General features: G+C 37.9%; 1 protein-coding gene across 12 annotated transcripts in view; it reads right to left on the bottom strand.

Moving 5' to 3' along the window:
* The window catches only part of CAP (Cbl-associated protein), an 84,153-nt gene that overhangs the window by 33,221 nt on the left and 25,232 nt on the right, over window positions 1–25,700 (bottom strand). For 8 of the 12 annotated variants that reach the window (XM_076366925.1, XM_076366933.1, XM_076366924.1 and 5 more), the window contains 6 exons: window positions 24,892–25,043; window positions 23,882–23,958; window positions 23,533–23,607; window positions 16,425–16,511; window positions 9,213–14,861; window positions 1,647–1,694 (listed from right to left, as the gene is read on the bottom strand). In XM_076366925.1, the coding sequence (XP_076223040.1) occupies window positions 1,647–1,694; window positions 9,213–14,861; window positions 16,425–16,511; window positions 23,533–23,607; window positions 23,882–23,958; window positions 24,892–25,043 (6,088 nt within the window). Of the gene's footprint in view, window positions 1–1,646; window positions 1,695–6,317; window positions 6,453–9,212; window positions 14,862–16,424; window positions 16,512–23,532; window positions 23,608–23,881; window positions 23,959–24,891; window positions 25,044–25,393; window positions 25,544–25,700 lie in introns of those variants that run through there. The other 4 variants (XM_076366921.1, XM_076366926.1, XM_076366922.1 and 1 more) reach the window with 2 other exon arrangements.

The following is a 25,700-nucleotide window of genomic DNA, read 5'->3' as shown; positions in this document are numbered from 1 at the left end:
TCTCAGTTCATTGCGTCAATAAATCTCAGAAAATCGTCGAGTCGGTGTTTCACTGACACACTGACAACAACTATTCAATGACCAAGAAAATACATTGTCGATTAATTAATCAATAAAATATATTCCTACATTTGTACCATCAATGTCTTTCGTTTATTCCATTAGACAATTTTTAAATGAACAAGATAAACGAAACACCCTGTTCATTGATACAAACAGTTCCTTTCTTAAGTCTGTCGATAATATGAATATGTATCGATCTCTGGTTGCTCGATTAATTAATTTATTTATTCGCAACATTGTATTCTAAGTACGAATGTTTTGATGTGACTAAAACGATAACAATCGTTCTCCAAAGGTTAAATTGCAGAATGAGAAAATAGAATGCACGGGACGCAGCGTGAAACTCGTCAAAAGCATTTTATGGTGTCAGTAAAACGAAACAACAGAAACATTGTCACGACGTGTTAACGTCACCCAATTTCTCGAGGTATTTTCACGTTCGAGTAGAAAATTAGCTATAGTATAGAATGACTTGGTCCAGAAAGCTAACTGGGCATCGTATTCTAGTAACCATCGACAATTACAATTAGAGGTGCCTTAATATCGACGCCCACGAAAATCTAATTTTGAAATGTTCGACCGCAGCCCGTTTCCTGTTCTGGTGCCACATATAAATAGTGGCTGAACAGTGATTCATTTCATTCTACTTTGCATCCAGATACATAACCGAGTAATCACTGATGCTAATGCATAAAATGTTCATCGCGATAGCATGTAATATATTTCATTCCTCTATCGCCTATGGAAATGCATAGAAGAAAGACGTCGTTCGCATTAGTATGCAACGTATTTCAATTCCCTCATACTCTTAAATAATATTTAACGCTCACAAGATTTGTCGTTTCTATTTTTGTCTCGTAAATATTACTCACTTTCCAATATCTTGAATAGTATAAGTATTTGGAGAAGGAAATCAGTAGATTTATCTTTTAAAACATCATTGATGCTCATTATGAATATACATGATAAATATTGATTTAGCGTCTTCATTCATGTTTCATTTTTAAACAAGAACATCGTTGATGTTGAAAAAAGATTATTCGAAATGAGAAAATTAAGAAAAAATGTTTACTATTAATGTTTAAATATTTTCAGTTGTTTTTACAATGTGAAGATGATTAAAACAGATTTATGCTGTGTACTGGGTGTTCCATTTATCTTATTTTCTTATATTTATAAGAACGAAGTTTGTAATGTTAATATGCAGCGTAGCGCGTTTTTTAATCATTATTAAAATCGGTCAAAAATTTGAGGATGTTAGCATATAGGGTGTTCCATTTACCATCTGCATATGTATTGAGCAGCATACGAAAATATACGTTCTACTGGTAATAGCATTTTCCCTTTTTATTTCTGATTGTAAAAATAAATGGAACACCCTCTGGTTTAGAATTGCAGCACTCCGAATATGTAAATGTCAAAGGTCAGTTTACCTTCCATCGACACGGTATATTATTGTTATTATTAATATATTTGAACTGAACACATTAATAACTTTCCTCTTAACAGTCTGTTTCGTTTTAATGGTCGCAAATAGATACAAAACATTCCGTTAATGTCACACAGTTCGTTTGCAACTGTACCTGGTGTCGCGGACGAAGCTTTAAAAGTAGGAGCAAACATAACGTTCTCTGAAATCACAAAAATGATTTTAACAATTCCATCGGTTCTACTTAACAGGAAAGGTTTAATAACTATGGTAACGAATTTTCAAGATCAGCATCTACACAAGTTCACAGAACTTAAATTGATAAACAGTTAAAATTTGAATTTTTTAGATCAATAAAAAAAACACTTTGAATTAGAGAGTACTCACAGCACTTTTAATTATTAGTATACTACTAGTATATTAATAAAATTATTATTAATACTGTATATGCGAATATAATATTTTGATAAATGTAACAGAATTAATTATTCTTTATTTCCGGACACAATATGAGCAACTTAACTTCTTTTCTCCTTCTGAAGGAAGGAAGTGGTAACACTAATGACGGTTAACCACACGCATGCGATATACAAATTATCAAATGTGCTGGTTAGCTCGCCAGAGCCAGTTGTAAATTTAAATTATAAATATAACAAAAAACTTCTTTTCCAATATATTTTTATACCTTCAAATGTTATTTACCAATACAGAATAAAAGGATTTGTGGTTTTAGTCTGTTGTAAACATTGAGTACTTATTGTATGCTTTTAAATGCGTTTCAAACGGAATGTGAATTGATGATTCTATTATTATTCAGAAGTTTTGATTCGTAGAAAGGGGTCTTAGACCCCTATGAGGACTTTGTGTCTTAAGAATCTGAGACAGACATCAAGCTTCAACCTTAAATCATGATAGAAGTCCCGTTAAATTGCTTCTTTCTGAGGCCGGCACAGCCCATTAATAGGAAAGCAAGCTTGATGAGCTTGAAACAAAAAGAAAAAGGGAGACGAGCAAAAGGAAGAGAAAAAGTAGTCAAGGTTAGGATTCAGTGTGCACCAGAAGTTTGCCGTCTGCCATATTTACGGAAATATCGACTTCTGTGCACTTTGAATTGATCGTTTCAATGGGTAAATTATTTGACTTGATACAAATCAAATTTAAGTATCCACTGATTATAATGATTGCCTTAGAACCACTTATTGAATATTTATTTTATGCTGAAACGAAATTAAACCTAAAACGATTGAATAGATTGAACATGTAATTTTTATCAAATCGAACAATTCAAAAGGCATTGAATTATCTTTATTAGTTTATGTAAATGAGCTGAGCATTAACGTTTCTGTTAATTATTATTTAATTCTTCGTTTCGTCTACACGAGTATTTTCGTCCCACGCCGCGAATACTCGCGTATTGCAATTTCGTGCAATCTACAGCGCTGTAACACGACACCTTTATGTAATCGAGATATGGCTACTCAGCCGTTTTATGTTTTCTTCGGATCTTCTATTTTTCGCGTACTGCGAGCAAAACATATTTTATTGAAGCCGATGATCACTAACGATCATCGGAAAGGACGGAAAAAATAGTATCGGACAGCTTTCCTGTTCTGCGTTAACTTTCAAGCAGGAACAACCTGTTGAATTAATCCTACAGTCGTTACTCAGAAGCTAATTTGATTAATAATGATCAATAATCACGTGATTATCCGCGGAAAGAAAAGTATCGATCTTGAAAAAATCATTAAATTGACTTCATGTTTAGAACTACATTATTATTTCATTTCTATCAATTCGTGTTACTTGAATCTTGTAAGGTTTTCTATTTTTCTGTTCGTTATCGTTGGTAATAATGATGGTATTAACAAATGTGAAATTATAGTGAAATAATCGTTAAATATTTCTTTTAGAACTTAAACTTGAGTAGAGATCGCAGTACCCCGCCATTTTGAGACTCAAAGGTGAAACATACAGATATACTTTGGGGCATAAACACGTTTTGTAATTATTTAAAACACAAAACGAATCATTTTATTAAATGTTCGATTAAAGAAGAGTTTCCAGAAATGATTTCATATTAATTCACTATTTCGACTGTAATAACAGATAATTTAAAAACGATCTCGAGCAATAGAATAAGAAATATCTAAAAGGATGATATCAATAAACATTTGCTACAAGAATGATTGCAAGTTTACATAAATTCGTGTCACAGTTGAACAATCAAATATCAATAAACAATCAACACAATTACCCATCCGCAAATCTCAAAGATCAACAATACCATCAATATTCCAAACACCAATATTAATTCCCATAAAAAAATCTAAAACACACAATTCACGTAGACCTCATCTACATCATGAAATTCGAAAAAAATCACTAAACCTCTCAATTATTAAAGTCTGCTACTCAAAATTAATAAATCACATTACTATCATCAACTATTATCAACATATTACATGTAATCAACAATCCAAAGAATATTCTACAGCAATACCAACGAACATCGGTTCAAAATCCAAAATCCCAAAGGGGCTCTATTAATAGATTGTTTAGTTTAATTTGCGTTATATTTAATTGGTTTATAATTAGCGTGAACTGGCCACTGCCGGCGGATCGCACTTCCCGTGTCCCATCTCCCATGACTTCTCTCACTCTGCGTCACTGCGATCGATCCGATCGGTCGATCGATCGGCACTCACTTTTCTCTAACATCACTCAGCCTGTGGATCTTTTTCCGGATCGGCGCGGCGCGGGCTCGTGTATGCAAGTACGCGATCGTGTTTCGCGCGAGCGGCCGAGCTCCAAGGATGACGGAGGACTGAGAGGCGTCGCGACGCTGCCGCCGCCGCCATCGCCGCGCGCCGCGTCGCCGTATAAACTACATAAGTACGCAGAAGCCGGCGATTCAGAATAGTCTCGTGACGTTTCGAAAAATTCGCGTAGAATAAGTAGTAGCCGAGCCTATCGAATGTGCCCGCGTAACGTTTTCATTCTCCTCTCGCGCGATGCTCGTGCTGTTTATTTTTCAGCCTCCTCGAACGTTTGCAATTAGCAACGAAAGCATCCGAACGTTACGCACGCTTCGACGTAATAAACGGTCTTTAAGTCGTTTGCATATGTGGGGACACGAAAGGATGGATGAACATTGAGGAGGCAGTGAGAGGGTGGACGAGAGGGTGGTAGGGTGGTTACGATAAATTGAGAGAGGAAAAAGAGAAGGGAAAATGAGGGACTAAAGAAATGGAAGTCGCGATAAGGTTAAATCAGGATAGAATTGAGGATAGGAACCAAAGAAAATGATACATGTGCAATATTTAACACGAACTACCGAGTAATTAAACTGACTTTTTGAAATTCGTCTACAGAAACTCCCAGAGTGCATCTTTTGAGGCTTTAGTTGTTTTATAATTCAATTTGCGTATTGCTAGATCAGTTTCTTTAGTAACTACTCGAAGAAACGTCTGTTATCTTTTTAATAATTGCGAAAAGAAGAAATCGGGACTGTGTCATTTTGAGCTGTTTGTTAGTTTTAGTGTTAATAATATGAATGTAGGAATGAGTGAAAGTAAGAGTGGTTAAGTTGGCTTAATGAGACATGTGTATGTAGGAAATGTACACTAAGTCCTTTTTCTTAGCTGCGAGGCCGAAAAATAAATTATATATATATATGATTTGTTTGCATATTGGAGAATACTTTTTTTAATTTTATTGCATACAGAGTAAGTCGTTTAACTGTACCATCGAAATTTATTTATTGGATCGAAAAATATTCGAGGCAAAAGTTGTTTAGCATCAAAATTTGAAATTACAATTGACTAAAATTGATTAGAAGTAAGTAGCGAATTCAGATAGTACGGTTGAATGACTCACTCTGTATACTATAAGTGCAACTTGTTTCAATAAACAACAATACACGGTGTACAATATTTTTTAATGACGATTCATTTCTTGCCATGCTGTTCAAATACTTTCGTTACTGACTGTACATCTAAATCGCGAGCAGCGTTTACGCACTTTCTTAAAACCGTAAATGTCTGATACTTATATTCGTAGCGACTTAGAGAAACTGTTCGTTAGTTTAATTTTCATGAGGACTGGCTCGGCATCATTCGTGGGCTTGTAGTTAAAAATTCGTTCCAGGTACGCGCAATATATCACATACCTTAATTGTGCGCTTATAGATTTAATAACCATAATAATCTAAATATATGTACATCTAATTTTATTTTCCTGTTTGCAGATGCGATTGACGTAAATTATTCACGTTCGATTTAATGGAAATTCGAGGAAACAAAGTGACGTTTGTCAATGTGTAATTAAAAATTCATTTCAGGGACTTGTGTTATATTTTTCAATCGTGCGTTTATAAATTTTAATGGCTGTAATAATCTAAATGCATTTACATGTAATTTTACATTATTGTTTAAAAATGCAACTGCCGTAAATTATTCATGTTTATCATCGGTAAAATTTAAATGAGTATTCGTTGTCACGTGTCTTCAGTGATTTACTGCTGTAATAAGTACTATTCATGAACTGAATACATCTCAATAATATCGTTTGCCTTGGCTTTTAATCTGCACAGCTTCTGTGAACGTTGACACCCAGGTTTTAATACAAATGGATTGTGTTGTGCTTTAAGTGCGTTATAATCTTTCTAATTTATATGTTCCCATTTTCCTGTTTAAAACTATAAGTTCTCCATACTTATCTGCAACTGAGTTACTACTCGAATTTTTATATAAATCTGATCATGCTTATCCGTACATTATTACAATAATTCAATATTTTGAAAAAAGCATGCACCAGGTAAACGCACCTTTACCAAAAAGAAATCCTCGGCCGATTTTCAAAGCACTGTCAATCTCGTGCAACAGATCGCTCTCATTGCCATAACCACTTCGCTCAACTAAAAAAGCACACCCAATATGTACATAGAAAAAAAAAATCAAAACTAATTATTATCAGGCACATAAACATTACGAACACATGCACAGATACGAGTACGTGTAATTTCGAAAGTGCAATTTAGCAGAGCGTGGAAAAAGATGGAAAATATATCCCGTGGAATATTTACGCTTCCTCCCTCCCGCGTGTTTAGAAAGCCTCGCCTAAATTGTAACTGATTCTCTATTTTAAACTTTGATGCGAAAGCAGTGATCGGAAAAATTGTAAAAAAAATTCTGTATGAAGATCATTATACGCGTATCGCATCGAATTTACATTCTGAAATCGTATGAGCCGGGAGAAATCGTTCCTAATATGCATTCGAAATAAAGTACGCGCAATTATATTAATGGAACACCTTTCAAGTAAATTTTTCTAATTCTATCGAAACGTTTCCCGTAATTGAATGTTTTATTTCATTTTATTAGCAATCATTTCATTTAGAAACTTCGAACGAAACATGTCAGAAATACTCCACGGCAACCGTTCCGCGTTAACAAGTTCGTTAGTTGTTATCACACTGCATGGAACTTGTTAGTCTAAAGAACATTTGTCTTGTTATCACCACTACTATCTTTTTAATTTCTCTGGGAAATGATTTGCAACTACATACATAGCAAGTAATTCGTTCTGAAGAATCTTTGTATGGCATGAATGTGTGGCATAGATGTTAACACATCATCTAGCGGCAGTTATTAAATAGTTTCTTCAAGATTCATGATTGATGTGTCAGAAATTTATATCAAACTTTCAACAGCAACAGCAATTACAGTATTGAATGAAAAAATCCCACCGAGTAACGTAATTTAATTCTCATCTGTGAATTATTGTTGAATGAAAATTATTGGGCTTTCGTAACAAGTAGACTTCGAATCATCATGCAAATTCAAATTTTTAATAATCCATTAATAAATTAATTAATTCTTAAAAATTGGTACACTTCGTATATTGTGCAATTTTTCATTTTCAAATTTCTCGTAAATCCATTGAAATCCACACTGCAATAATAAGTATAACAATAATTAAGTAATTGAAAGATCTATTAATAGCTGTCCGGTAGATGAAGTGTTAATAGAGAAAAATTTGCACGCGGGGATCTGGCTGGAAAAGGGTTAAGGTCTTAAGGCGAGCAGCTCCAGTTAAAATGGCGGATGTTGATTATGTCGCAACCGGTCGGAAATAGCCAAAATAGAGACGGTGGTTCCGGCGCGAGGCTGGACGCCGCGGGCAAATGTTCTACGGTTCTACGAACACTGGCCTATTTCCCGATCCTGCCTATATTTAACCTCTCATTCTCGAATGAATCATGAACTCAGGTTGCAACCGGCCAACCTGACTTCTGATCCGACATCGAAGACAAATAAATCGTGTAAACGGATATTTATCGCCGGCCAGGACAAGTTAAAGGTGAGAAATAGATGTTTCGGAATATTCTTTTCGAACTCGGGATACATCGATGTCTGAAAGAAATATTTATAGTCGCAGATTCGTTGATGTTACGTTATCGTACACGAAGTGGCGGATTTTTCAGTGTGTGTTGCTCCCTGAATGATTTTTCTGCTAAATAAAAGCGCATCCTTCTTGCTATAGCGATTGAAACTTTTTAAATACCATCTGAGTGGATTAGTGTAAGAATGAAGTTTTGTCGAAGACTACAGTAAATTTTGTGATGTTTGAGTATACCGGAAATGTACAAATTCTTGTTTCAAAGTGGAATTCTTATTGATCAATTTGATTTAGAACAGTAAAATGTAATTCATAAACTACTGAAATTATGTTAAAATAGTGGTATCGATTGCATTCATCGCGTGTGATGTTTAGTGTAAAAGATTACTTAAGAATTATGAAAATATTGATTATAGAGTAACATATGTTTATTTTTATAGTAATGGATTGAATAATCGATTTTCAAAACTGTAAATTTTTAAATTCAGAAGATTAACTAAATAACATTCATGTAACCGTGATTCGTAATAGATAGAATTTATGTGGCGCCATACAGACATTTTTGTTTTCCCACTGCTATACTGATAACCTATGATCTACGCGAAACTTGACAATACTTATCTTTCAGTGTTTACGCTTTACTGTATAGCAATAAATCATTCCGCAGATCTCCTCCATTCAGTTTCGTTAGTAACGGCAAACACGGGACATCTATGCTTCGAAATAAAAAGCTAGCATACACCTTTATTTTCATAAATTTTACTCCCCCGCATATCGTGTCAATTTGAAAAAAGTCGTTAACAAATAATATGAAAGTCGCGTGTAAACGTTTACATTTAAAATTCAATTTATCAGCGGAAATCGAATCTGAATCCGATTCGCAAATCTGATTTCAATCATCGAAAACACACATTTCAATTTAACTGAAACTTCGCGTGATAAAATCGAACGTTAACGATTCAATTTCCAATTGAAACTTCAATCGAACATTCCAAACTATGCTTCTCAAGAAGGTAATCATAATTCGCATATTTTTCACAGCTGCAAACAAAATCAGCGCAAACGACAACAAAAGTGGCGACAGTAAAATTCACGAAAGGGGAATCATTGTCAGTACCACTTGCTGGCAACGCAACACACGTTACATCGATTAGTGGCTCCTGTTAGTGGCTGTTACGTACTCAACTCTATCCAAGTAGCGATCGTTCCAAGTTTTCAGTCAGCCTCGTCACTCGAGCACCAAAACGAAAGGTTCAACTCGTCAGCGTTCAATCTCAACAACGACCAACAACACAGCAATCCTCGGTACGCTGGGACTCACCGTCGTCGGGCATCTTGAGGAACTCTTGCAGATGCTTCGGCAATTTTCTCGCGTCCCCGAATTCCTTCCCGTCGATCAGACACTTCTTCTTAACCTCCTCTTTCCCGTCGGAATCTCTCTCAACTTCTGGTTCACTCCCGTCCAGATTAATGCCGTATTTGTTTAGCCTGTTCCTCGCCTTTTCGATGAACTCCTTCTCCACGTTAGTGCCATCTTTTCCCGACTTATCGTCAGATCTATTAATGTCCTCGTGGGTGCTGATCTTAACCACCTTGTGCAGCTTCCTCTCCTCTCTTTCAAGAACCTTGTGCACGTACTCCTCGTACATTCGCTGTCGGAACGACTCCGAGTTCTTCAATTTCCCTTTACGAGTCTCATCCTTCAGCTGACTGCTGCTGTCCTCTTTCTTGGTGATCACCACGCTCTCGAATTGCTCGCTAGACTCCTCGCTACGAAAACCGTCGCCATGAAGGACCTTCTTCGACGAGTCCCTCTGCTCGTGTTTATCGATCACCTCGGAACGATCTTCCTCTCCGTTGGAGAACCTCCCGTTCAGCCTTTGATCCTCAATCTTATCGCTATCTTTCGAGCCCTCGGTATCCTTCTCCTGCTCACCCTTCAATGTTTGAAAATCCTCGAACGCCTCCCTCTCCTCCTCCTCGGCCAGTATAACATTCTTCAGCTGGTCCTCCATCCGTTCTATATCCTTCAACTGTTGCAGCAAGTATTCTCTCGACGTGTGGGGCTTCCCGCGGCCGATCAACTGGAGCTTCTTCAAGTTATCCAAAATTTCCGAGACGGTTTCTTGCTTCAGATCCTCCTGGTTCTTGTACTTCCTAGGCTCCAGGTGCTTTCTAGCTGGACTCTGATCGAAAATGCTGGTAGTGTCGATGCAAGACCTGTCCACGTTGACCACACGCTTCGCCGGTGCTGGCGGCTCGACTTTGTCGTCGATCAACGCCGGATTGACGCCATGGCGTGGCTCGATCGTCTTTCGGGGGACCTTTTTGGCCCCGGTGTCCGGCATGCCCGGCGTTTTGTCGATAATCGCACTATTTAACGTGATAGGACTCTTCCGAAACGGCGACGAGCTTCTTTCCGCGGAATTCAAGTTGAAACTATTGACTTTCGCGCGGCCGTCCCGCTTATCGGCCTGAATTCCCTCGGCCGACGGTTCTATTAATAAATCATCGGCGAGAGATGTCGCGTGGCCCATGATATCGCGTCTCGCCAGGTTCAACCAGTCACGAAGCTTGGTGACCTTTAGACGCTGATCCCTCTCGTACTCAGCCTGTCGACTCGACAGACGGTCGTCGGCCGTTTTCGGCTGGCCGGAATTCTCCTTCAGAATCTCCAGCAGCCTGATCGGCCTGTCAGCTGTTTCAGGCTTCTTCACCTCGACCTTGAACTTCGGCACGTCCACGCGAGGCGGTTCGGCTTCGTAGTACCTGTGTCTGTTTAGGAACTTCGCGTGGAGGTTCAGCAGATTGTCAGGACTGGTTTTGATCGCAGCCTTCTGCTGCGACGGCGAGAGACATACTAGCAGCCTGGGGTCCCTCGTGGACAGGCCCAGCCAGCACTCCGAAGCGGCTTTGTCCATCGCGGCCGACTTCTTCGGCTCTGAAACAGCGGTGTCCCGCGTGTCGAGTGTTAGTCCGGCTGCCTCGGGGCTCGGCACGCTGGGGATAGAGTGCAGGCTTTCAAAGATGTTAAATGTCGGCGTTGTTATCTCGTTGATTATTTGCAAGCCATAGGGCATCGACAGGATTCGCTTTATGCAGAGATTCATCAGGGACTCCGGCCTGGAGTTGTCTACCGGGTGTTTCCCGGCTGATTCACGACCGCACTCTAGTGGCACGTAGTAGAGGTCTTCTACTGGCGAATACGGTATAGGCTCTGGTGATATGTCCTTTCCGTTTAGGGTATTCGAATCTTCGGCCTTCAAAGAGGATAGCTTACTCTTCAAGCTGGACGTGTCTAAGTCCTTTTGTTTACTTTTCCTAGCTTCCTCGGCGATTATCGCGTAAATGTCCGCTTGCCAGGCCTCCATAGGATTGTACTTCACCGTGCTTAAGGTGGTCGCGCTGCTAGACGAGTCTCTAGCCTCGAACTTCTCCGCGTCTAGCTGCTGTTCGCTTGCATTGCAGGCTTCTTCGGACCCTTCCTCGCTATTTTTATGATCGATCTCATCGCTGGTTCCATTTTCAACCGATTTTGACGGCTTCGATGATCCTTCCGGAGGTTTTTCGGCCATCGCTGCTCGTTCCGAGCGTACTGCCGTCGAAGACTCGCGCGACGGCCATTTTTCGCGCGAGTTTTCGGGTAACCGGTCACGCGTTATTTCAGGACCCGTTCCATTGCCAAGTCTTTCGAGACGATGGCGTAATGTGTTGATGCTGTCACTTTGGAAATTTCGGATCCCCCGGGCCCTTAGATCGTCGATGATCGCGCGTAGCTGCTCGGACAACGTTGACGAGTCCACCTTGTCGAGTAACTCGTGAATATTCTCGACGGTCGCGTCACTGCTCGATATATCCGTCAATAAATGTCTGACGGTGCTCAGAGCTTTGACAATTGCCAGATTTTCGTTTGGCAAAGGGGGTCGCGTAGGAGGATCGATTGGAATCGATCGTCGAACTGGAGGAGCCGGTGGATCCTGAAGCTTCGTCGAGTGCTCGGCGTCTAACAGACTCGAAGTCCTCTGCGGTGGTGTTGGAGGTCGTCGTTTGTTCGTTATTGTGATATTTGGTGTGAATTCTGAACTTGTTGGTTTCTGAACTATCGACTGAGGATCATTGTCCTTTTTCAGAAGAGGATCTGGTGATGGTGTTTTTAAGATGTTTTCTTTAATGTTACTTTTGGACGATGACAGTGTCTCCACTCTCACCTCTGTTAAATTAGAGGTGCTAAAATTTTGATTACTGTGCGAGTTCGATTCATTTTTTGACTGAGACAGCAATTGTTGGACAGGCTCAATGGCAGTTGCATCAGACAATTGATCTTCTACTTTATTTAATCTTAAGACTTCATTGAAGTCTGTTTCTAATTTAATGTCCTGTGCAGATTCAATTTTAAATATATTACTTTCTGTTACATCATCAGTTTCCCCGAATTCTAATACTTTCGACTGTGATTTTTCTGATATTTTTGGATCATCAGATTGAAAGCACATCAATTTTTCTGATTTAATCGTATTTATATGTTCAATATGTTCCTCTTTTGTTTCAGACTTCGATTCTTCTTTCTTTCCTAAATTCAATCGTTTATTTGCATTTTTTTCTGTAGTTTCTGGTTCTTCTACCTTTAATATTTCACTTAGTTTCACATAGGTGTTCGCTCGCAAATTTTTCGGATCTAAATCGATGTGGCCGGTCTTTTCTTCTTTTGATATTTCTGTTTTCAGATCTTTTGTTATTTCAGAAGTAGACTGTGATTCTCTTGTTGTTCTTCTTTCCTCAAGTTGAGATTCCATTTTGTAAGATTTTATATTTTTTACTATGGTCATATTCATATTTTCAATATGTTCCTTCTTCATTGTTTCAGAAGTCCACTCTTCCTTCTTTATCGATTCGGACGAACATTCTTCATTCTGTTCTAATTTTAATTGTTTATTCTCGTTTCCTTTAATAACATTTAATTTTGGTTCTCCCACTTTACATATTTCATCTACATCAATATTGTTTTGCAAAGTTTTTTGCTCCGAATCAGTATGACAGGTTCCATTTTCTTTCAAAACGTCTATTTTTGAATCATTTATTACCTCTGAAGATGGCTGCGATTTTGTGACCTCACACGAAGTCTCTGTTATTTCTTCGACCAATTCTGAATCACTATGCTCACTTTGCTCGTGCTCTATTACTTCTGTTCTCGAATCGTTTGTAACATTTGAAGTTGGCTGTAATTCTGTATCTTCGTGGGGAGTCTCCGCTATTTTTTCAGTCGATTGTAAATAAGTATGATTAGTTCTCTCACGTTCTAACGCTTTCATCTCTAAATCTTCTGTTACATTTTGAGCTGTCTGTAATTCTATATCTTCATGAATACTCTCTACTACCTCTTCAATTGTTTCTAAATCAATACGACCAGTTTCTTCATGTTCCAATACCTCTAACTTGGTATCTTCTGCAATTTTTGAATCTGGCTGCAATTCAGCCTGCTCACTCGAAGTCTCCATCGTTTCCCCAATCGATTTTTCGTTTTCCACGTTAATCACATTTTCTCTCGCAATATTCTCCATCCCCCGTTTATCCCTCAATTCCTTCTCATCATTTACCTCCAATTCTCCATTCGACTTTTCTTCAATACAGCTCAACTCCACTTCTTCGTCTTTCAAGATTTCATCATCAATCTTCCCCATTTCATCACCTATCTTCGAATCCTCATTCGTTTCTTTATGTCTCAATGACCTTTCAACGATCTTTTCCTCACTGTCCACATCAACAACATTTATCGTTACGTTTCGCCTCTTCCTCCCCGCTCGAGGCTGCAAATTATCCCCTTCATCCAATGACATCTGTCCATCAAAATCATTCCCAGTATTTTCCGATTTCACTTTTCCACTCAACGTTTCCTCTCCTTTTCTCTCATCCCTGTCAACTTCTTCATCAATATCCTCTTCCTCTTCGATATCATATCCATTCTTGAGCTTTCGCTCCTCTCTCCGGTATTTACCAATCTCTTCATTAATGAAGTCTCTAATATGCTGCTCCTCGTCTTCGGACAGCTTCTCCACCTCCTCCTGTATAATCTCCAAAAACCTGCTCGCCTGATAGTGCTCGTAATTCCCGCGTTTCCTGACCTTCTTGTACGACGAGCTGGTCCTCTCCTGCCTGCACACCTCTTCTTCCGAGTAAGAGGGCAACTTCAGATCCTCTATGAAGCTCCTGAGCTTCCTTTCCACGTCTTTAGGCATCACGCTGTCCCAAGCTCGCCTCGGATCCTCCTGATCCGTCTCCGCCTCCACGATCACCGGTCTGACGCTATCGGTCTCCACGTCGCTGTCGCTGACATCGTGAATCTGCAATCTTTTATCCACCTTTTTCACCGAGCGGAACGACTCCACCGGTTCAGAGATCGTCACCACGTCCCCGGTTTTGTCCTTGCCTCCAACTTCCAAAATCCCCACGCCCGGTATGTGATCGATCGTGGCAGCCAACGGCAGGCTGCTGATCGTCTTCACTTCGACTACCTTGAAGTCAGAGTTCAAAGTCATTTTCTTGATCCTTTGTTTCTCCTCTGTGAGCATTCTTGAAGCTGTTTCCCGGACACTCTTCGATGTTCGAGCATCTTCGGACTCGGATTCGGTTAGTTCTGTTTCTAAACTCTCGTCCTTGAAGTCAGAGTTCACAGTCTCCTTTTCAATCTTCTGTTCCTCCTGTATGAGCGTTCTTGAAGCTGTTTCCCGCGGACTCGTCGATGTTCGAGCGTCTTCGGGCTCGATTTCGGTCGATTCAGTTTCTAGATTCTCGTTCGTAGCCACGTCCTCGAGGGCTTCCGCGTTCGTAGGCTGTTTGTCATCTTCGTTCGCAACCCGCTCGGGCCGGTGGAGTCGCCTTTTGTTGCGACCCCTGCGATTTCTGCGGTTCCGCGCGCCCTGCGGCATGTCCGTCTCTTCCGCGTCTGTCGCGTGCCCCGAGGATTCGTGGAATCCTACGGAATCCCGGGACAGAGTACCCTTTCTTTGAGTAATCGGCGGTTTGCTCGGATCGCTTGATATCCGAACTGCTCGGGGAGGTTCGGGCAAAATGAGCGAGAAAAGTATTCGTGCGGATTGTTCTGGTTTCGTTGACCGGATGATGCGATTTCCAGTGAATTGTTTTTATGTGAATGGGGATCGTGGGAACGTTAATTGTCCGACGTTAGATTCGAAAAATTTAGAGAGAAGTTACTTTGTTGAAGTAAAGTTTTCGGTCTCTCGGGAATTATCGTGGATCAAGGAAAACGGTGAAGCTTCGTATACTTTTCTAACATTTAAAGCGTAGCCACGGAAATTACTTGGTCATGTTTTTGTTTCAGTAATGACGCAAGCAAAGTAATATTAAACAACACTTTTGTTAATGAATCAGCCTTGGTACATTTTTAGTTATGAAGCTATTTTAATCGTTCTGTCGATTCATTTTGGTTTATCTTTGCGGGAAATGTCTTTTTGAACATTTTGCAAAACGCAGAGTTAATTTTCCGATTTTGAAAAGAGAATTTGAAACGGAGATATCACAAAAATAAAATCGATAAAACTCTCGAGTTTGTATAATATTCTGCCCTCTGAAAGCATACTTTTGGAAAAAAAAGTAAAAGTGGTCGGAAATGTTCAGTCGATGGCGTATGGGCCGAGTTAATTAATTTCATGTATGTACAGGAATACTGTCGAATTGGAAAATTTTAATTATTTCATGGCAATAAGCTTTCATAATTGAATTTTACGCCGTTGGGTATGACCTAATTAAAATACAATTAAAGTTTCCCCGTGATACGGGGCGATTCGCAAAAGTGAACTCGTGCGTTTTACTGTGTAAGGAAATAATTATTTAATTCGAAATATGCAATTAATGTGAGTGATGTAGACTATTATTTTAATACCATGTAATTATATTGTCGATTCATTTCCATTCAAATTTTTATATGTCCGACGATTGAATTATCTTTTACTAATTTTTGAAAATCATTTTGACATTCACTACTCATTTTAAAAAGAATAAATTTCATATTTATTTTTGTGACACTTTCATCGATTTACGAATGTCCATGCACAGATTCGATCGTTAAAACAAAAATCAATCCTACGAATACTTTTGTGTTTCACGGTATGCTCATTTGAACCTGATCACTCTGAATTTTCTAATTCACTTTTGGAGACACTCTATCTACATGCGTTAATGGTAAACCGAAGAAAAAGGATTCTAATTTTGATTTTGATTATTACGGGAACGTCGTGTAATTATCGGTTGTTATTTTCGTCATATTAATGTTTGCTATTTCCATTAATTGATTGAATGATAAACGACGATAATGAAAACCGTTAGTTTCTTTTCCCGTTTGATGAGTTAAACGCGACTTATTTTCGATCGATTATCGAAGCGAGAACGACAGATGCGCGCGATGAATGGCGGAAGAGAGAAGAAGCGTGTGTTCCGTTTTGCGTTCCTGCGACACTCAAGCCAACATTCCAAAGTGTTTTATAATCGTTCGTAATAAAAGGAAAACAGTCGTTCTTACTTGTTTTGATTTCGTCTCGTTGCTCGATCGAAGAAGTCTTCGGTCCACCGTTTTGATTTACGTAGCTATGATCAGATTTTGTGTCATCTGTAAGCAGAATTGTTCGATCACATTAGCAACACTGTACAATTTAAATGTATCTTTTGCAAGTGATAATTAGACGGCGGATTTTTTTATAAACTCAAAATGATAATTGACAATGAAAATTATTTCTAAGACACTTTAAAGAAATTTAAACATTCTTAAGGTCCTCTGAACATTTTTCTACCTTATATTATATATATTTATATTCGTCATAAATGCATTCAATAATAACAAATAACATAAACGTATCAAACATTGGAATTAAAACTTTTACAAGACAAATGCGAATATATGACATTAATCAGTATGAAATTTTAAAAATCCAAACGAAACTAATTGCATCGTGTCTACTAATTTGATTAAAATTGATTCCGCTTTATTTGATTTGCTACATATGAACCGAGTTATCAACGTGTCCAATATTATATACATAAAAATGATGGAACTATTAGTATTAGAAAGGTACTGAATATGAATCCCTGCGATCCTCTTCCAAATTATTCAGTCACTATTTTAACAATAACAAAAATGGTACAATCCGCGCCAATTTCTTTTTTAAACAACTAAACAATAAAATTCTGTGAAACAAACCTGGTGTACACCGAAATCACCGAAAATGGCGGTACGCTCGCGTGACAGTGCCTTGCGAGTTCCGAATGAAATGTCAAAGGGCCACGAATCACCGACATGGCCTCTAGGGTCCATGAATCGCGAGAACGGACTGACGATGAGCGCGAACAGGTCCGCCAGCCGTGAAACACGCTCGGTTCCCCACCCTTGCTTGTATTGTTTATATAATTTCTCAGACTGCCCTCTTGATTTAGCGCTGTGTCGCGAAACTCAACGACACATTTCAATATCCGAATTTAAAAACTTTCTTTTAGTCAGTTTGGCCTTTTAAATCATACCCTGAATATCTAACGTTTAATCATTTTGTGCACGCCTGTAATACATAGTAAAGAATCTTATTATATAAATTAAACACAACTAAATTTATTTCAATTCAAAGATAAGTTTGAAATTTTTAAAATATTTTTTAATGTTTGAAGAAACAAATGTTTGCTCGATCGATATGTACACCCAAGTGAAATACAGTTGAAAACACATGTAACTTCTAATTTTAAGCAACCTTATATTCTGTAGAATTCCAGTTGTATATTTCATTTTCGCTTAATTATAGTTGCAGTTAATGAAGGAGAACATGCGAAATACACGTAAAAGTTCGAAAGTAATGTAACGCAAGTAGCAAATTTGTAATATTTTAGAAAGAAAGATTAAATGCGTTTAATTTAAATGGTAATGAGCAATATGCAGTCAAAGCCAGATATATTCGATTCAAATTTATTTATTCAGTGTGAGTGGATAATTAATATTCATCAGTTATAATTAATAACCGTTTGCTCTTTTATTCTACCCATGTTATGGAAATCGATATTGTTGCGACCGAGCCCAGTGAGTTTGTTGCATTATACCTCGAGCGAAGTCGAGCAACCCTTTTGAAATCTCGAGAAGCTAAACCTAATTAGAGTGTCGTTCACCTTTCAACAACAAGGGAAAAGGAAATGACAGAAGATTTCTGTGCGTCGAAACGTCGAAATTACTTCTTTCTGTTTGCAGTAACTCGCGCGTTTCAGACAGGGAATTGAAATAAACATCTCGACGCGGCTAACAAGAAACAACCGTCAAAAATGTTACTTTCCTCGACAGTTCCCTCCCAACATTACTGAAATCACCCGAAAGGAAATGATTCATACGAATTATGAATATTAAACGAATTCATTATTCGATCATTTTAAAATGTAAAGAAGAATTTCGAATTCATCAATTCCACTTTAATTTACAAATTCGTTGGTAAAGTTTACACGCGAAGTTAAATTTGACTTTCAATGCGACAACCGAATCTTAAATCCCCATTTGATCGTTCGAAGCGAAACTTCAACCTAAACTTAAGGAATGACTTTGCATCTAATTCCTGAGATTTGAATATGACCGTTCGCATTTGTAGTATAACAGCGATGTTTAAATTAAGAATTACATACAATGACGACAAGATAATATTTGAAACGTCAAAATTGACTGTTCTAATTTCATTTTAAACTAAAATGCAGTCGTCGCAAGTCAAATCCGAAATAGCACCGTAAAATCGTTTCAATCGAAATTTTATAAATTGAATTCGGGTAAAATATCGCGTTTTAACTACTTGTCATAATGTCGTTGATAAAACGCGAAAGAAACGGAACGGACGTTATAATTATAGAATAAAGTAATAACGTTCGTGGAACAATCGAGTTAACTGCCGCCTGGAAAGTGAGGCGACGTTCTGGTAATCGATAATTCCGTTTCAATCCGAGTCCTTCCGCATCGAATTCGTCGCACCAGTTCTGTTGTCACTGGTGATGTAATGAAAAGTGTGGAAAATGAATGGGTGCGCTCACGATAGTAGTCGTTCCGCCATTGTTTACTCGGAAGGAAGTTCAACTCGGAAATGGTGGTATTCATGAACGAAGGGTGAGACCGTGTGCCTCGAATACCCATAAAACTCGGTCCAATGTATGCGTGCATTGACACAAACGAGGTACAGTGGCGTCAAAAAGTGTTCCCCTGTCGCGAAAATATTGAAAGGAATAAAGAAACAGCACCAGTGACACGGTACTCCGCACTTTGCAATTTAAATACACTCGTCGAACTAATTCAATTGGATTCCATCGATAGCATTTCAATCGGAATATCTCTAGAGATATTTTTATTTTGATACGACATGATTGGTCCGCAATTAAGTTCAACCGTTTAAAGTTAAATTACGCTTTTACTGGCGCAATTAAGCTTTGTCACTTGCGGTCTAACGTTCCACCGGTGGATTTTGAATTTGACAATTGAATTGTAACTTTAAATTTGAATTTCATTGCAGCAATTTCAATCCTATTCGACGCAAACCTTGAAAACTGCCATTCGGTCGAACGAATGCAATTTAAATCCGTGTTAAGTTTGTAGGGCACTTTAGAATATCGTTAAGGAAATATTATAAATTGTAACTAAATTATTATAATGATTACCTATGTTATATTCGTAAATCGTAAGGGTTCTTCTTTTTTTTAGGAGAATCATACAAGACGATTATGCGGCAAAAACGCTCTTTTTGTTTTTTGATCATTTAAAATTTCGTTAGAACTGTGAATATTAAGATATCTAATAAATTACTCTTCGAATTATTTACCTAAATGACTGACAATTATTTGTCGGTTCAAGCTTGCGTAAAGAGTAGTCATCGAACAATCAAGACGCACACCGTGCTTATTAACCACGTAATTGAACCGGCGATGAGGCCAAGCAAACCATTCGCAATGCTTCACCTAACTTGAAATTGCTTTCGAGTCAAGGAGAACAGCAACAATTATAACAGTGGGAGCGGTTATACTTTGGCAAATTTGATTTCTTTTAATCGTTTCATCGAATAAATTTCTTTCTTTCAAAAGTCGTTTCAAATAAAAGTATACGTTCTAATTCGGGGAACATTGAATAATAATGGTAAACACGAATACAGCTAATTGTCTATCCTCCAAACTAATTTCCCTTTTGTCATCCATAAATAATGTGTTAAGTAATCTAAAGTATATTATCTCTCGTGATCTATAGGCAATGATAATTGTCCAATAGCCATTGAAAACATACGACTATGTTTCTGAAGAATTAAAATATAAGTCGATTAGAATCTCAATTAATGTACTTTCGTAGTTTCTATTTAAAAAAAGTAGAAATTGAGCAATTCGGCTGTTCAGTGATTCTAGTGTTAAATCTGTGCGGTTATCGGCGTCGAATAAACTGGACGTGTACGCTCCGAAGGTGCGGCGGTTGGCGTCATGCCCCGCAGAGGCCAAGCCCGTATTTCCGCAGCTCCGTCTTCCATCTTTCGTCCTTTATCCATGCATTCGACACCCATTAACCGAACCCCTCGACAAAGATTCCTACGATCTCGATACCTCTTTAGTTATGTCATTCGCCGCTGAAATATATTTTATTGTCTCGTCCATGATTCATTGCACAATTAGAAGGACACGAACCCCCATCTTCTCGTCGTCCTACTTCGATTTGACCGGTGGAAATTTAAATGCAAATTTAAAATTCAAATTCAGCAATTACCATTTAAAAATTGAAAATTTAACATTCAAATGCAAATGAAAATTCAGGCTTGAATTTCCATTTGAATCTGAATATTAATTAACATTCGAATTTTAGTAAACATTTGAATTTCGAAAGTCCCATTAAAATCGAATATCCCTGATTCATTCCCGACCTTACATTTTACTATCACCCCGTATATTTTATGTGTACCAGTAATCTCCAAATCAACTTCATTTCCCGCGAACAACATAAACAACTATATACCAAAAAATCTTTTTAAACCTTTACCATTCGACTCGGCGACATCAGACTGCGGATCAAAGCTTCTTTCCGAACAAACTCCCCCATCGTTCAATAAAAAACTACTTCCATCAATAATTTCTTCCAACATCACTGCATCCTTTTCTTCAATCACCCTCCCATCTTCCATTTCAATACCCGAACTCTTCCTATTCGCCACATCCGGACGATCTTCCTCAAAACGGACAGTTTTAGCTTCGAAAAGAATACTGCGCACCGCTTCCACTTTCTTCTTCTTCAAAATCGAAGGTCGAACGAGCAGATCAATCATCGTCCGCTGGATGTCCTTTGTGTCAGCGCAGAATCTCTCGAAACTCGATCTCCTCTTCTGAGATTCGCTGGTGGTCTCTCGATTCTTTATTCTCTGGTTGCCCCATGAGTATATGATCGACCCAGGATCGAAAGGATCAACGACAGGGATAGCCACCGTGTTCATTCGCCTCAAATCCAACGTGTTCAACTTGTTCTCCAAATTTTCTCTGGATCCGTCGTTCCTGAAGCTAGCCGGAGGCTCGATAAGCAGCTTGAAGGGTTCCAGCTGCTCGCAGTGGTCACGCTTCAGCCGTTTCTTCCCCGTTATGCTTCCGTCTTCCTCGATTTCGACGATTTTAATGCTAGTATTTACTTTGGGAACGATCTTTTTTACCCCTCGCTCGTCGACACTCGATTTCGAACTCTTCGCCCGACTTTTCTGACCTCTGAGATAAGCTTCTAGCCTCCTAGACCTGAATCTTCTGTTACGTTTCAGGGATGAGCGAATCGAGCGTACCAAAGACAAGAATCGAGATTCCCTGCGACCGGAGGGAACATTTTCCGCGGGCTTCGATCGTCTTATCGATCGCTTCGCGGTGGCCAGCGTGTCGAATCCTTCGAACGACGAGTTTGATGGGAAATTCATTTGCTGCATACCGACGAAACATCGCGAGCAATCGAAAAACCTCATCTTTGTGTCTTTTGATCGGCAGATCTACGTATGTTGGAATAATTGCACAATTCTGTGGGGAGTAGTAACTTACTCGAAGTAATAATGTTTTAACGTTACAAAATGTTTCATTATGAACATCGATTTGGACGTCTGAAAGGAAAGTTATTTAATTTGACTTCGAATTTAACAAAATCTTCGTTCGAGATTCATTCCATCGAAATTGAATCGCTCGGCTTTGAGGAAGTTTTACCTCACGAAATAACATTTCTTCTCTGTATCATCGTGTAAAATTCGTTCTCCCAAATGTGAATTTAATGGATACTTGGATACATGGATGATTGAAAATACCGTTAACGAAACATCGTGATTCTTCCATCGGTAAAACGATTGCGTCGATTCTAACACTTGCTTCACATCACAGTGATCATTAAGGTTATAACCATTGAGATCGCCGATGTATTTCCGTTTTCAATTACCGATCAATCCAATAGTTCCGGTTCGAATTATGTAATTCGCTATGCAACGAGGCGACCGGTGAAAAAGGAAAACGGTAAATTTCCTATAGTGTCGATCAGACGTGACCGATCGTTGATTCCTAGCTTGAACCAAAATTAACTCTTTCAGAATTTACTGTTCCATATTTCTGTCTCCGGAAAACCGCTGTCTCGTCTAAATCACTGATTTTTGTATCTTCGAGTAACATTGTTACGAATAATTCGCGAAAATACTTTTCTTTCTAATTTTAGTTAATGCATTTCGTTGGTTGTCGAAGCTGAATACGTGCTCGCGGCATTCGTCGATAATTCTGCACTGTGTCTCATCGAAAATTGAACCGAAGGAAACACGAAGAGAGTTTCGCTAGCACACTGGACAAGGTGTATGTGAATACTGACAGAAAGGTGGGTCAAGTAGTTTGAAAAGGAAAAAGAGGGTCGCCTTCTAGGGCGTCTTCCAGGTGAACGAAGGGGTGCGGCCACCGTTCAAGGAACACAAATGGGGCCTATGATTATGGAAGCAGGTGCATCGTAGAGATGGCTACGATACCCTCGCGAGCGTATCAATTAACAAACGAAATGTGTACACACTTCGGACTGTAAATAATGCAACATAATAACGGTACTACAGATCTTTACACAGATTTAAAGCTTTATGAATAGATACCTGTTATAAACAGTACTGGACATTGAATATTTTATACATGTTTTCGTATTCGCAATCGTGTGCAATTTTGCAGTTTCGAATTTCTCCTAAATGCATAGAAAGTTTGTATAATAATAATTAAACTGAGAATTTCGTGCATTTATTACGAATATAAGTGTGTATAAAATAGAGAAATGGTGATAAAAGTTTCAGAATATTGTGACTTTCCTTTCAACGCACTAATATTCTTAAGATATGAAATTATTTTCTATCATTATTTCTTTAAATTAGTCCAGATAGGCTTGAGTTTTCTTCCAGGGTATAAAAAGTTCAGAATATAATCAAAAGTTGTTCTGTACAAAGTAATAAAAAAAGTTACTTATACAACACAACTGTATATGAGCAATATAGGCTTTATCTTCTCATCAAATAGCTTTAAAGATTCGTATCGTTACTTAGAAGACCGAGGATCTTGAATGACCCCAAGTCTCAGTCACGCGATGGTTAAACAAAATTGATACAAGTAAAGCATTTACTTACTCGTTTCGTTCTTCTTAGACTCTGTCGATAGAATTTTTGTGTTCGATGTGCTTATATTCTTTGTCGTCGTTGTCCCTGTAAAACAAAGAACAACACGTCGGACTTAAGTATTTGAAAAAAATTTACTTTCTATCAGTGTGTATCGAAAAATTTATTGTTCGTCAGTACTTCTTTCACAAATTGTTTTTTTTTTTATATTTCTTATAGTATAACAAAAAAAAGTAGATCAACTCGATGGAAAATTTTATACAGATGAGATTCGTAGAAATTTAATACGCAATTTAATAAACGCAACGAATTACAACGTTTGACACGCTTCTATAATTAAAATAATTAACACGTGACTTACTAGTGAGAATTTCGGTAGTGGTGTTTTCCTGAAGACTACTTTTATAAATTCGTCTTTTCGGTGAACCAATATTTTCCCTGTAAATAATAAAAAAAAAATACATCATTACTTAATTGAAAATTTGAATAAACAATACGATTTCTTTATTTCAAAAATAAAACAAATACTCAGTCATACGATATGCAGCAGTTTTTCATTCATACTATTTTCACAATTGCTATTCAGACTAAACATTGTAATCTGAAGATCAAACTGCGGTATTCCCTCCTTATAATTGAGCTTTTTACGCGTCGTAATTATAACAAGTAGTAAACACAATTCTGCCATGGTTTCATTGGCTGAGAACTTATCCTATCCCGTTCTATCTGTAGTCGTAGCATAGCGCAATTGCCACGGAAACCCAGCCCACTTAATAAGCTGATTATTCAATAGCAATCATTTACAGCACCAGCGTATCACAAGTAAATGCACTACTTAGAATTTTTTAAATCTTTTTCCCTATTTTAGTCATATTTAATGTTCCTCGCCTTTCTTTGTATGATAATATCACTAGAAACGTAAAATAACTGTGATTTCACTCGTTGTGAAATAAATCACTTCAGTCTTTTATCTATCCTTACAGAAATCGTTCAGTTAAGAAATTAAGCAAACAACAATTCAACAAATTTTCATCACTGGGATTGGAATAATAAAATCTTATTGCATTGAACATATTACGCTTCATGTAATTAGGGCCTAATTATTAGGAACTACTATACATTGTTATTATAAGGTTCACAAACACTGTAGATGTTTATGCAAATATAAACTTCTATGAGTTATTTTCTAGAATTTAAAATCGACACAATATTTCTTGTTATATTCTACGACAATTTTGAAACACGTTTTGAAACAGAACGAAGATCTCGTGTAACTTTATCAACAGTTCCACTGTACCGGGGCTTAGAAGATACACTATAAACGCGTAAGACCTGCAGACTAATTATGACTAAACTTGAAAGTTCACTTACTGATTCAAACCAAGTTTTAATTGGTCCCCAGCATTCCGTAAGAGTGCATGCGCTTCGCTGTTTGTTAGATCCCGGGTGCTTCTTCCGTTAATACTACTAATTAAATCACCCTCTCTCACGCCCTGTTGAGCCGCTTTACTACCGGGATTAACCTGCAATGAAAAATCAGATTCCTTTCTCAGTTACGGTACAAATTTCATTTACCTTAGATTCTACGTAACTTAAATCGCGTTTGCATCGGTGAAACTTTATCGGTGTAGTAACTGTACGAAAACAGAACTAGTTCATCAATTGATTAATATTATGAAAATCAAGAATTCCTTTTTTTTTTTAATTAAATGTAAAAGAAGAGATGGTAAACATTATGATGGATCGTAATTGAAGCAGTGTCTCTTTACTTTTTACGTGACTACTAGGTATTCCGCTATCTGACAGTTGACAAAAAATTTCTGTAAAAATGTTTTTATTGCGCAAAACCAAATGAGATTACTGGTGTTTGTACTTTATATCCTACATAATCTTCTCGGACAGCTGTACACTTTCGCAAATGATCGTAAAGCCACAGAACATATTCCTGGAAATCGTTTGCCACCACTTCTTTCGACTTTTTAGACCTATTTCGATATGAATGATACATACGGACTATCTCATTAGTATGGTTAATCAACATGTCAATTTAATATGTGCGCTTTATAATCGCAGGAGATTAGATATGACTTGTTCCCTTCTACGACTCACAATTAAAACAACAAAACCCAGGTGACAAAAACATTTTTTACAAACATTCGTAAAAGTACAGTAGATATCTA

The sequence above is a fragment of the Nomia melanderi genome, chromosome 4 (genome assembly GCF_051020985.1).
Source record: "Nomia melanderi isolate GNS246 chromosome 4, iyNomMela1, whole genome shotgun sequence".
Lineage (NCBI taxonomy): Eukaryota > Metazoa > Arthropoda > Insecta > Hymenoptera > Halictidae > Nomia > Nomia melanderi.
This window is presented reverse-complemented; position numbering and strand designations above follow the sequence as displayed.